Source organism: Marmota flaviventris, chromosome 1 (assembly GCF_047511675.1).
Source record: "Marmota flaviventris isolate mMarFla1 chromosome 1, mMarFla1.hap1, whole genome shotgun sequence".
Lineage (NCBI taxonomy): Eukaryota > Metazoa > Chordata > Mammalia > Rodentia > Sciuridae > Marmota > Marmota flaviventris.
This window is the reverse complement of record NC_092498.1, coordinates 74437165-74451573: the sequence shown is the minus strand read 5'-3', so window position 1 is coordinate 74451573 and position 14409 is coordinate 74437165. Positions and strand designations below refer to the sequence as shown.

Genomic DNA, 14409 nt, shown 5'->3' with positions numbered 1-14409 from the left:
ATTCTATAATCTTTCCATTGTAATACTGTCCTACAGAATGTTGAAGAAAATCAAACAGAACACCATTAGCATGGCTCTTTATTCAGGAAGGCCAAACTGGAGAAGTCTCTAAAAGAGCATTTAATTTGGGGAAGGAGGTAGGAGGTTTCATGGTCCTTAGGAAAGAAGGGAGATGTCTGCTGAGGCGCAACTAATTTTGTAGATAGAGGAATTGTTCTTTTGAATTAGCAGTCATTATTTGGATAATCTGGATTTTATCAAGAGGTTTGGAGAGGAGCATTTAAGGACCAAAGTCATGCGTAAGGCGGAGGTGAAGAACAGCTAGGGGGCGGGGAGAGACATCCAATGCCACAGTATACAGTGGAAAATTCACAGACTTAAGAGTGTTTTACAAGACACAGGCTTGGTAGAGACATTGTTTCCTTTTGAATGTTAGTGATATCTGTTTCAAGTCATCTGGACTGTGTAGACTCCATTGGAAAGTAGGGATAAACTTTAAAATATTGCTATAGTATACAAGGGATTATTAAAATGAGACATTCTGGATAGAGATAATATACATATATGGAACACACTTTCAACCAAGTATTCAACTGTCTCTCAATCCTGCCTCCTTACCTTGCAATGCACACACAAATCAAGTATTTTCATAAAGAATCACAAATGAAGTAATTCCATGAAGAGCTCCTAAAATTAAAATTTTCTTTCCCCCAGGACTTAGTTTAGGTATAAGTCTACTGTAGTTACTATAGCATAATCCATCGATAACACTTTGGACCTCTGGGGAAAGGTGACTGACTATTCAATGAAATTTTTGTTTTATTAAAATGCTTTCTCTATTATTTTAAAAATTGACTTTAGTTAATATCAGCCAAGAAAACCATGGGAGATTTTTGGCTGACATGCCTATGACTGATTATATTGGCTACTGAATCTAAACACCTCAGCAAAGCTGAAAAATTTAGTAAGAGTTGAAAATTTTTGGAACCCAAAGTGATTTGTTTCGTAGACACTGGATATCCACAACCTGGCTACTGGGCCCATATATCTTAAATGTTCTGGGTTTATTAACTGATATATTGAACATAATCAAATAATATGCCCTCTTTTGATGTTCAGAAGACAAAATTACATAACTTATTAAGAGATGATTTATTGCAAGAGTATATTTTAAAAACTATGAAATAAGAGGAGCTCATTAGTACGATTGTATCCTCTGATTTACATCAACACACCAGTTGTACTAGAGGTTCGATTTTTGCAGTATCTCCCTTGCCTCACACCAAACACACACACACACACACACACACACACACACACACAGAGAGGGGGGGGGGTGCAGTAGCAGAAACTGAAAATGCCCCTTATTTAGAGTGGGATAAGTGTTTGGGTGTTTAAATTTTGTAGTCTGTCTAAAGCTCAATTTGGCTGTCAAAGAAAATTAGTTTTTCTGTAGATGTACTTAAATTATGTAAGTGAAAGAACCACAAAAATGTGAAGCAGTAACAAATTGAGACTAGAAATGCTTAACAAAGTAATTTGAAAGCCCTTTAACATGATGGGAGAGTGTGTTCTTCTCTTCATGGAAGATGCTAATAATCACTGTAAGACTTGATTCATGCAGCAACTGAGCATATACAACAGGGATTTGTAGTAGTTAAACAGTTATTTCCCTCCACCTGTGATTAAAATAAACTGAGCAGAAATAGGACTTTTTATTTTTGTCATGTATTTGTTAAGATAAGGGACATTGCTGAATTATGTCAGTAATTCTTGATCCACTCAGAAGCAAAACATTCTGCAAGTGATTAAGTTCTTTATATAACAACTATTGACCTTTCTGATGTTTGAGTTTGAATAAGTGGTAGATATGACCAGATGACCATTAAGTTCCATCAAATTCTGAGGTTCTATGTTTTTTTTTAACACAGAGAAGGAATATAGTTACATCTGTTATGTACTATAAACCGACATTTCAACAACTTTTCTGTAGCAGACTCATAAAGTTAAAAAAGGACTGGGTAATTCAGAGCCAGTAGACCATTTACAAATGGTAACTAACTCAACGGGAATTGTGCAATAAGTACTGAATATTTCCTAAGGCTTTTGTTCAAAATGAAGTGAATCTCATTTCTGATTGCTGCATTGCTTACTGTTGGAATTGCTTCCATCAGGCAATGACTGTGATGCCTTGTTAAAATTTCTTCTTTGTAACAGGTTTCTGAAATTTCTTTAGCCTGTGTGGCCCATAGTTCCCCTCTGCCCTTACATGGCAGCTCTGTGTACATGTCTGCACAACTCAGGAAAGGTGTCTCCCAAACTATTGACTTGTGGCTTCTGTTTTCTTTACATTTCATCTAGATCTGTGCTGATTATCTGCACAGATAACTTCAGCAAATTCATAATCTTTAATATCTCTTTTTGAGATATTTGAGATAGTATTTTCAAGTTAATCAGTAATCCTAGAGAAATGTTCCAGGAAAAAGTATTGCAATAATTATTAGTAAGGCATCTATGAGACTCAATGTCAAAGTCTTTTTATAATAGTCAAGATTGTTGAGCACCAGGATGTCTGATAGCTGGGACCCCATTGTGATTTCCATGTATATATACAGGCAGGTCTTTTAAAAAAAGTTAACTAATACTTGTTCTATTACATTATCCTGTTTAATTTGTGGAAAAATAAGGAGGAATGCCGTTGTGCCACAGTTTGCTCTCCCCACTAACACCCTAAGTTTCTATTTGAATGAGTGTTATAAGGAAGTCTTGAAAGTGTTGCCTCCACTCTCCCACTCCATGCTGACAATTGTGCCTTAGCTTCAGGTGGTGCTGGATACCATGCATGGCACTGGAAGGTCACAGGTAGAGACTGAGTGGACTTCCTTAGCTTATGGGTGGTCTACCTGGCCTGGGAATTTTTTGTGTTTTCTGTTAATTTTAAGCTTCTTTCTTGTCTGAATCTCATAGGCTTATTTTTTTTTTTTTTGCCTCATTCTCCTAAGCTTTGTGAAGAAATGTCACTAAAACAAGTCTAAGAATGCCTTGTAGTTTTCTTAAATATGGACTGGTACCCACAGTGATGAGAATTACTAGGTCTCATAAGAATCAAACTCTGTAAAGATGGAATACTCTTTTGTGGTATTACGAAAATCATATTTATCTCCCCAGAGATCTCCAGAATGTCCTCTTAAACTTTGTTGTGGATATTTTATTTTCCAGGTGAATCCTGGTGAGGTTTTAGAAAAGAATCATTTATAAATGAATAATTATTCCTCAATTGTTCTTTAATTTAAAGGGATAAGCATTTATTTTCACATCTCCTCAAAGTTTGCATGCTGTTCAGCTGCCATGTCTATTAAAGATTCACTGATGTCTATTGTGAAGTTTTTAAAAGATATTTTATTTAGAAAATACTTTCATTTCTTAACACCACTTTTCCCCACACCATTTCAGTATTGCTCAGAACCTTAACATTAAAATAAAGTTTATTTCTGGAAAACTAAGATATATCTGCCACTATTATTGGCAGCTTGGGTATGTAATCTTGTCCCTGTGATATCATGTCTCTCTACCCTGAAAAAGTATATTGATTCATGTGGCTAAAGTACATCTTCATTGAGAGCATACAAACAGCAGAGAGAAAAATAGCAAGGATGGGTATTTAAAAAAAAAAAAAAGAAAAATAAACCCTGGAAAAGATTGTTGCTAATGAAGTGGAGACAGACAGAATGATCTCTTAGAAAAGCTATTTTAGTATATATGACGTAGCAACAACTCGGAATTTCATGGAAATGAAGGAACACACTAACCCTGTTAGATAATGCTCTCTTGGGGTTGCCTAGGTTTGCATGGCAGCTGCAGTTTTTGCTCAGACTAATAAAAGTGGAAATGAATGAGAACACTTTAGCTGGGGAAGGGAAAGCAGGCTACACAGTATTCTGTATAAGGCCTCCGCTCGCCCAGCCTAGTAGTAAGGTTAGGGAGGTGTGTACATTGAGAAAGGAGGTGTGTTTTTAAAGCTCTTTGAAGAATTCTGCCAAAGTCACATGTTCAAAAGCTCTCAGAAATTTTAGTAAACAATAAAGCGAACATTCTGCTTTAAAGATATTTGTTTGTGGACTCATGCATGATGACCTTTTCCACTTCCTTCTTATTTTTAGCATCCAACTATGTATGAATGCTTTATTCTCTTGTTTGGTTTTGGATGCAATTTTATTATGATGCTGCTTCAGGCAATAAAAATTATTTGTAGTTCAGTTTATTAATTTGTATATTTCTCCTTCTGCTATATACATTGCCCGCTTGTTTATTCTTTTACATAGAGTTAAGCAGGATATCTCTTTTTCTTTGGTTTATCATAATTTCAATAAAACACCTTTACAAAGAAATCCTTAAAGCAGCTTTTAATCTATAGTTTGGTTTGAAAAACTAAGAAAGAAAAAAAAATAGTGTATCTCAGAATGGAAAACTTGCCTCATTTTGGTGAATTGCAGTCTGTTCGTTCTGTTGTAAACACATTCCCTTATTTCCATTTAATTTTGTATCCAAAACAATAGTGACAAAGAATTCTATTGTGATGTTTCAGAATGATCACTGCATGCCTGGTTTAAAAAGCAAACCAGGGCACAGGAAATTCAGATCACGATAGCTTTTGCTACTTGTATCTTTGATTTGAACAAGTTTGGGTGGGTTTAGAAGTAGTTAATTACCTAATTTTTGTGAACCTTTGCTAATCCTTAACACTATAATGTAATTTTGTTCTGGTGGCAGGTGGCCCGGCGTTGGGGCATTCAGAAAAACAGGCCAGCTATGAACTATGATAAACTTAGCCGCTCACTTCGCTATTATTATGAGAAGGGAATCATGCAAAAGGTGAGCAGCTAATACAGCATTAAAATTCATTGAAATGTTGCACATTAATCTGCATGTCATACTTTAAAAGCCACATATCATTGCATTGCTGAACCAAGGTTTTCACTCATTCTAACAAATGCTTAGCTCTTGGTTTTGGTATTCTAAGCCTTTCTGTTTATAAATTCATGGACATTACAGACAAATGTGTAATAATATTATATATAAAGTAGTAGGCTTTCTGGAAGTGTCCACTTTCCTACACAGAGTAAAAAGAAAAGTTATATCGGTATTGATGCTGCATCTGTAACTCTCCAGAAGAAGTTGTTATTCTGCAGCTTTCTCCACAAATTTGTGTTTTTGAAATGTTTGTTTATAAATTCCAATGCAAATAAAGATTCTTAGGCTAATGAATTCTTTCTTTTGTTCTCTTTTTTTTAAATGTTCTGATTCTTAAACATTCAGATATTTCTTATACTCATTAGGAAAAATACTTTTTCTTCTGGCTGATATCTTGCCTGGCTTTGTCACCTAATAACTTATTATGCTAAACTACTTATTCTCGGTCTTATTTGGTTGGTAGAACAAAGTTTAATATATGTCGTTTTATCCCAAATGAGCTTCCTTTAATATTTGAAAGTAACTTAAAAAATGCAGTAGAGATAAGTGAATCATACAATAAAATATAAAATCTTTGAAGGAAGCAATGAATAAAGATTAAACATTCAGATATTTGTTATGATGTCCTTCTGCCTTGTATTTGTATTCAAATCTAATTGCCTTGTTGATGATTTATTCATTGTGGACATTTCAGTTTTACAATTTATTCTTTGTTTATTTGGGAGACAAACATAGTTACATGTTATAGATTGTGGCATATTTTTATGGCATCATAGTTGTGCCAAGAAAAACTGGCAGTCGCTGCATAAAACTTAATAGAGGGCAGTAGGACTATTGAGTTTTCTGGAACACAGGGAATTGGTGCTCTGGAATTTGCCAGCTCAGAAGTTAGAACTTTTAAAATCCTTATAAGATAAAGTTGAATTGGATTTTCAATTGCTCCCTATTTCCTGAATCTTACCTTCAAAATATGTGACTGTTTGCTGTCTCCACACCCCCCACCCCGCCTCCATTCTCAGTTTGTAACCCTATCCTTTCACATACATCTTATTCTTCATTTTCATTCCCCTCCTCTTCATATGGGAGCTCATTACTAGTCCATCACAGTTTCCCTGGGCAGCACTACAAAGTAGTGAAGGAAAGTGCAGGCACATTTAGGTTTCAATGCTAGGGTCACTTTCTTGAACAGATTCTTTTACTAAACGGTGATGTTCTTACATCATTAAAGTTGTCATGATTATTAAATAAAAATTACTTGAGATACTTTGCATGGCACCTGGCATAATTAAAGTCTCTATAAAATGATAGATGCCTAGCCTAGCGTACATCCGGAAGTCATGTTAAGCCAAGGCATGTGTGGTTTGTCTAGACCATTAAGAGCTTTCTCAGCTAAAATTATTATAAGACCCATAATTGTACCTTTGGTTTTAAACACAGTATTTGTATTAGCTTTCCATGTCGATGAAAAATACCTGAGATAATTCACCTTATAAAGCCAAAAGTTTTATGGTGGCTCACAGTTTTAGAGGTTTCAATCCATGATCAATTAGCCCTCTGGCTTTGGGTTTATGGCAAGGCAGCATATCATGGTATAGGAAACCTGCTCACCTCATAGCCAGGAAGCAAAAGAGAGAAAGAGAAGAGACTAGGGTCTCACTACTCCTTTAAGACAGGCCCCAGTGTTCTAAAGAACTTTCACTGGGCTGCACCTCTTGAAGTTGCCACCACCTCCAGTAGCAACATGTGTGGGACCAAACTTTACCACATAGATCATTGGAGAACACTTAAGATCCAGACTATTACAGTGGTAGATAGAGATCTACAGAATGTTGTACCTGATCTTAAATATTCTCAAATATGCTTAAACTTATTACTAGTAGGACCACTACTGATTCCCATTTATTTGTTGTCTTATTCCATGTCCTCTTATTTTAATAAGTTAATAAGGCAACATGCTATCACATAATGATATAGATCCTGAATTATACCAGTAAAAATGTCATTGTTCCTCATATTTGCCCTTGGTAGGCTATAACTGCCAATGGAAACTATTTACCACTAATTTATAAGTTAATTTAGGAAAGTAAAATGCTAATTATGACAGACCTTTTGAGGTGTTTCTTATGACTTAAAGAATGGCAGGATGCTCAATAGCTCAATGCAAAAAATGCATTATATTCATGGCTAGCACAATGAGGACACTTACAAGTTTAATTGTGGAATTTATCCCTCCTCCTCGTGCCTATATAGCCATTCTGTGTCTGGCTGTTCCTAGACACACCTGTACTCCAGTGCATCACTCACATTCTTTCTAGAATGTTCTGCCCTTCCCTTTTTAACTTATGCACCATTCTGTTGGTTAAGTCAATTCTAGTATAGTCATTCAGAGGAAAACTATGCCATCCTTTTTATTTTTTTTTAAAGATGTAGAATTACATACTTCAATATGTAGGGGAAATATTTACATGACCATATTTGTTCATTGACAAAACTGTCAATGAATTGACAGTGGGCATTATGTAGAGTACACACATACAACACACACACACACAAACAAACAAATTAAAAGGCAGAAAATAAAATAAAAATAACCAATGGGTCTAAACATGAAAAAAAATTTAAAATTAAAACTGGTAATTAATTTCAGTAGTTATGAAAGAAAGAAGAAATGGTGTAGTAGTGCTCCTTGTACCTAGACAATAGGAGTGCTCTATTTCAAAATTTAGAAATGCCCTAGAAAAATATATACCAACATTTTAAACAGTGATTATATTCTGGATGATATAATTAGGAAGCTTTTTTTTCCCTTGATCTGTCATTTCTAATTCAGTAACCAATAACTCTGAATTACTTTTGAAATTTCAAAAGCTAAAACATAATTCAAATATTTAACCTTTGAAAGTACAGCTTAACAAAGATGCCTCCTTTGTTTTCATCTGATTCATTTGCCCACAAAATCCCTGTTTTTCCTCTCTCAGTGTTGTAATTTGGGGACACTTAATGTACAGCCCTTTTCACATTGTGATTATATTACTAATAATGGAAGACATCACTTTCATTGTTTGGATGTCAGCTCTTGTTCTAAACTCAGCATCACTTAATATAGTTCAATAAATACAGTAGTCAACCTAAAAATGTTTATTCAAAATAAATAAAGAAATAAAGAAAAGAAACAGGAGGAAACAGTGAGTAAAGACAAGGTCCTTAAGAGATTTTATAATCTTGATTGCATGTTATCCATTTAAATTCCCTGTGGTGAAACCTTTTTCATTTATCACATCACTTCTAATTATAGCCAGTATCAACATGTTGAAAAAAAAAAAAGCAAATATACCTAAATATATACCTTCTTTCTCTGAAGCCCCAAACAAAATAAAACAGGTTATAAAACACTCAGAGGTATGCAGGCCATATACTTTTTTTTTTCCTTTTCCCCTGCAAATACTTTGATCAATGGAGGGGGAAGAAAAGGAAAACTTGAATTTAATATTTCAGGTTGTTTCTGGTATTTTCTACTCATTTTTTATGATCATTTCACCAGTTCACCTTTAAGAAATTAATTTTCTTTACATAAAACAGGAAAGTAAATAATTATGTGAGGCTTCTGTTTTCAATGCACTGTGCAAGAGACTTTCCTCTCAGTCCCCCAGTGTCTTTCCAAGGAGCCATTCCTGTTTCCATTTCACAAGGCAGGGAACTGAGGAGGGAGTTAAGCAACATGTCCAGATTCATAAACACTACTAAGTCCTGGCTCTTTTTAAACTCAGGCATATTCAGATTATTTGAATTTGCTAAAGTGGTTCCTCTTATTTAAATTTGGGGCAAAAAAAAAGTTCTGAAACGGAATTTGGAGGAGCAAGACTTTGGCAGTTGTTCTTTTTCCCCAAAACTTATACAGATAGTTTAGAAACCGTGAACACACTGTTCCCCTACACCACAAATGCAATAGTAATGTCTTTTTTGACACAGGGGAGCACAAAGACATTGAGAAATTTTCAGCTTTCTGAAATTATGAGCTACACACACACAAACACACACACACACACATACACACAAAACCAAAGTGAAATCAAAGAACTATGAGTGTGCACCCCTGCCCTGGTGTTGAATATGTCAGCACTATTTTTTAGTGGGAGCCATATTTGTCTCCTTCGATTGCTTATAATTTTCTACAGAAGCATTACTCTTCCAAATTTAAGTTTGAGGTATGTCATTCCCTACACATTACGGTATGTCTCTTTTATTTCAGGCAGTTGTCACATTTCTTTTTCTCATTTCCTCTGTATGCGTTGTATATTTTAGATTCCTTTCACTTTTTTACACCTCTTGCTTCAATTTGACACTTTACACACATCCTTAAGTTCCATCTAATGTATCTTCCCTTCATTTTTAAAAATGTGATGTACCCACGATAATGCTGTCCTCTTGATTCATCTTTCATTTAAATAAGGCTATGTATCTTTGCTTTTTTAGATGAGAATACACAACACAAAGCAGGAGGTGGGGGATATTAGGAATAAAATCCATTTTTCTTTTAAACTTTCAAGGCTTAGTTTTTCCATTGTTTCCAAAATGGAATATTGAGAGGAGACACCATACCTTAAAGATATAAATTTTTACAAATGTATATGTTGCCTTCAAATGAAATAAAAAATTTTCCAATGTGAAATGCTTGCATGAGATCATTGTTTTTAAAAAATAACAACATAACTTTGCTTTTATATTAAAACAAGTAAACTGTTGAAATTCGTAGCTATAACTGAATGGATTAACTATTACTCAGTCATCATTTTGTATTTTCCTTGATTGAATCACAATTTATTGTAAAAATGAAGAATTTTTTTTTTTAACTTTGTGTGTATACCTGCTATGTATTGGGTTGCCTTTGTTCATTCAACTTTCTCCTATAGTAAACCATTTTTTTCCCCCTTCCTTTCCCCTCCCCATCTGGGGATGGTGAGGATGGGCTTTTTTCTCCATGTTCTCATCAGGTGGCTGGAGAGAGATATGTCTACAAGTTTGTGTGTGATCCAGAAGCCCTTTTCTCCATGGCCTTTCCAGATAATCAGCGCCCACTGCTGAAGACAGACATGGAGCGTCATATCAATGAGGAGGACACGGTGCCTCTGTCTCACTTTGATGAGAGCATGGCCTACATGCCTGAAGGGGGCTGCTGCAACCCTCATCCCTACAACGAAGGCTACGTGTACTAACATGAGTGACAGTCAAGGGGGCATCCTCGTGCTTTCTCTCTTTCTGCGAGATATGGAGAATCACTGAATTCTCTTCAGTCTTTGTTTTATTTTTGTTGTTTGTATTTTATTTTTAAATAATAATACAAAAGGGGGCTTTTCCTGTTGCATTATTCTATGGTCTGCCATGGACTGCGCACTTTATTTGAGGGTGGGTGGGAGTAATCTAAACATTTATTCTGTGTAACAGGAAGGTAATGGGTGAATGGGCAGAGGGATTTGGGGATTACTTTTTACTTAGGCTTTGGGATGGGGTCCTACAGGTTTTAAGTATGAAGCTATATCGTGTCTGTCGATTTCATAATAACATAAGATAATGTTCATTTTCTCTGGATACCTATGGTACAGTTAATTTCACATTGTGTAAATATCCACTTGGAGACTATTTGCCTTTGAGCATTTTCCCCGTCATTTCTGAGGCTCTGCAGGTGTACAAAAAAACCTACTGTAAATGGCAGTTTAATTGTTAGGAATGACTGTTTTTGCACCTCTTGTAAAAAGGTATTTAGTGATTGCATTTGCCTTTTATTTTGTTTTGTTTGCTTTATATATGACTCGTAGAGGATAACCACGCAAGTGGCCAGTTCTCTCTGAAGCTGAGTAATCACCATGACTGTAAATGAGGGGCACAGTTTTGGACTCTGGCTCCAATCTGAGCCATAGGCCAGTAGCATTACACGTTATCTGGTGCCACCTTGCTCTTTAGTTACATATCATACTGTCTTTTAAGTATTTTGAAGCCTGTTTCAGTTAAATAGTGACATGTCATGGTCCTTTGGAATCTTCATTTATATGTTAAATCTGGGATCACAATGAAGCAAAAAATATCTGTCTCCTTTCTCTTCCTCCAGTACATAAATACATTATTTAATCAATAAGAATTAACTGTACTAAATCACATATTATGCTGTTCTAGTTACAGCAAGCACTCTTTAAGAAAAATATCCACTACACTAAATAGGTACTATAGTAATTTTTAGACATGGTACCCGTTGATATGCATTTAAACGTTTTACTGCTGTGTTATGTTGATAACATATATAAATATTAGATAATGCTAATGCTTCTGCTGCTGTCTTTTCTGTAATATTCTCTTTCATGCTGAATTTACTATGACCATTTATAAGCAGTACAGTTAACTACAGATAGCATTTCAGGACAAAATAGATGACTCAAACCGTTTATTGCTTAAAAATAGCTTATGCCATGCTATGCTATGAGCATCTTTTATGCACATTGACAAATGAAGAGTAAGCTTCAGCTTGCTAAGGGAAACTGTGGAAACTTTTGTAACTTTTGGTGAAATGGAAAATTACAAACTGTCAAAGAATATGAGGAAGTTTGCTGTATGACATAGTGCTGGCACTGATATTATCCATCATCTCGTTTTGGACACTCCTGTAAATGTGACTGGATTGTTTGAAAGAAGATTTAAAGATTTGAAGTTTCAAAGAGTTTGTTTTGTATTTTGTTTTGCATTTGGAGAAAATAATCGAAGGCAGGACTTGTTCCATTCACTCTGAAAGAACCATAAGTAAATGGTATCACTGAATAGCTTGTTAAGAATCAAGCAAGTGACATGAATTTTGTTCAATCCATTAATATCCTAGAAGCATTTTTTTTCAGCGTCTATAGCAAAATGTTAAAAAAATCCTATACATGAAGCCAAAATAGACCTATGAAAGCATTTCATGATAAGCACCAGAAAGACTATTTAAAGATGGTCTCTTGCTACCCATTACTACACAGATCACAGCTATTTCTCTGAATAGTTATTGGGGAACCCACATGCCAAAATCAATACTATTCACATTATTCCTACAAAAAAAATTCACTTCAACATATGTGTGTAACCTGTGATCTCAATGATTGTTCTATATACTTGTCACCTATTATTTGGCCCTTTATGGGCTAATAAATATGCCTTAAAAATAAGAAGGTTTTTTTTTTTCTCTTTTAAACCCCACTATGCTCATATGGCCATTTGCAACACTTAGGACAAAAACAGATTTAAAAATATTCAGTGGAAATTTTATTGGAAAGAAAATGGTTATATGAGACATTTGGTGAAACTGAAGAGAAAACTTAGTGGGTCATTAAAGTATCTTTTAAATGAAAATCATATTGAGGATTATTTCTTTTTCCTCTTCCTTTTTTTTTTGTTCCTTTTTTTCTTTTTATATTCTAACTCTAATCAGTCAGTGAGGAAGAATTAGCCATGAGTTATCTTAAAGGATCAAAGAAAGAAATGGCATTCATTATATAATATTTAAGGACAGACTACATATTGCTGTTTATGGTAGTGACTCACTGAACTAAATAAGTAATTGGCCAATAGAAAATATACTTCTAATACAGAAGGGTTCAAAATATTGCATTATAAACTCTTTTGGGAAATGTATCAACTTTTTTTGGTTTTTATTTTTTACTTTGGGATTTTATTCTACTTTTTGTTTGGTTGTATTTTTATGTTTTTTTTTTTTTAAATTTTCAGGTAGATTAATAAATCTGGCAGCTGATTTCTGCAAGATTCTTGTGTTTTGAATTTCTAATTGAATTGGCTATTCTAACATAGAAATTTGAAATAATGTCTTCTTTCCCCTTTGTAAGAGAAACTAAATGAAGTATCTCCACTAGTATTCACTGCCTCTTGTTGATGACATGCTAATATCCAACAGATTAACTATAAAGAATTTTATATCTCAAATAACTAATGAAAAAAATGCTTTTTCTCAATTTACATCTATTTAAATATTCTTGAAAACAAAAATACACAAAGCAGGCAATGCAGAGCATTTTTCTCAAATCACAGAAGAACCTTAGAGATCCAGTTTCCTGAAGATATTGTGTAAGTTATAGTAACTTTAGTAAATCAACACAAGACTATTCTAGTTCTGGAAGTACGAAGACTAACATTAGCCTATAGAGCTAAAACCAAGGTGTTTTAGGGCCAGTTCTTAAGCTAAGATGTCTGTAGGACTGGCTCCTTTTGGAGGCAATCCTTGTTTTCCCTACTTCTGGAGGCTGCCAGTATCTCTTGGCTCCTACCTATGTCATGTCAATCTCTATTTCACTAATCACATCCCTTCTATAGTCAAATCTTCTTCTGAAATCTTAAGGATACCTGTGATTATACTTAGATTTTACCAGCTAACTCAAGCTAATCTCCTCCATCTCAAGATCCTTATTCACATGTGTCAAGTCCCTTTTGCCAGAGAAATTATTCATAGGTTCTGGGGATTAGCATGAGGGCATGGGAGGGGACCAAGGAAACCTGTTATCCAGCCTAATATAATGAAGACCCTGCATAACAAAAATGCTAATTTATTTAATCAAGGGCAAAAAAAAGTTCTATCAAGGAATCTAAGTTTAGTATTATGAAATGTTTTCATTTACCATTAAGATACTCTGACCCTTATACTTCATAGATTTGAAAGCTTGCTATATTAAAGTTTACTATTCCACTAGTCCATCTGGTAATCACTTCAATTTATTAGATTATTCAGATCACCCCTTCACTGCAGGTAAACATTGTGTAATGAGAAAAAAGAAAGGAAGATGTGATAATAACAGTAATAGCACAGTTAATCTTTTACAAGTCAGATTATATTTTTAAAATAAATTTCTTTTACTGTTATTATGAGTAGTTATTCTATGATCTTAACATTTGCAAATGATTACTTCTTATATGGTAAGAACAACACATAGACTATGTCTCTTGTTAATTAAAGGAACAGTTGTAGAAATGTCTAACTTGTCTTTATATGACAAGGAAAAAAAATTATTGCTCGATGTTATAGCATTTGGACAGATCACAGGAGTTTCTAAATTAAGCCACTCTTACCTATTATGCAAAACATTACAGAGAAGAAGGCCATTTGAATTTTTATTGCTTTGAATCTTAAAAAGTTAAAATTAAAAAAAAAAGAAATTAGTAAGCTATTTTCCCATTGCTGTTTGGTACAAAAAGGAAGGAATTAGAGTTATTAAAAACCATACAATTTGAATAAAAATAATGTTAGGAAGAAATTTAAAGAAGACTAATGTACATATTGTGTAATTGTGATAAGAATTGCATATAAGTCAAGTTTCAGAAAGGTATTTGTGTTGGACAAAACACAAGAATTTTACCCGGATTGGTGGTGGGGGGGGGGACCCACAGGAGGTTGGGAGGGGCCACCTGGCT

At 34.4% G+C, this 14409-nt stretch overlaps 1 protein-coding gene across 3 annotated transcripts in view; it reads left to right on the top strand.

Annotated features, from left to right (window-relative positions):
- Etv1 (ETS variant transcription factor 1) overlaps positions 1-13699 on the top strand; it is an 89425-nt gene extending 75726 nt beyond the window's left edge. For all 3 annotated transcript variants that reach the window (XM_027932690.2, XM_027932689.3, XM_027932688.2), the window contains 2 exons: positions 4771-4872; positions 9963-13699. In XM_027932690.2, coding sequence (XP_027788491.1) covers positions 4771-4872; positions 9963-10184 — 324 coding nt within the window. In that variant the 3' untranslated portion in view covers positions 10185-13699. The remainder of the gene's footprint in view (positions 1-4770; positions 4873-9962) is intronic.
- The last annotated feature ends 710 nt before the right edge of the window (positions 13700-14409 follow it).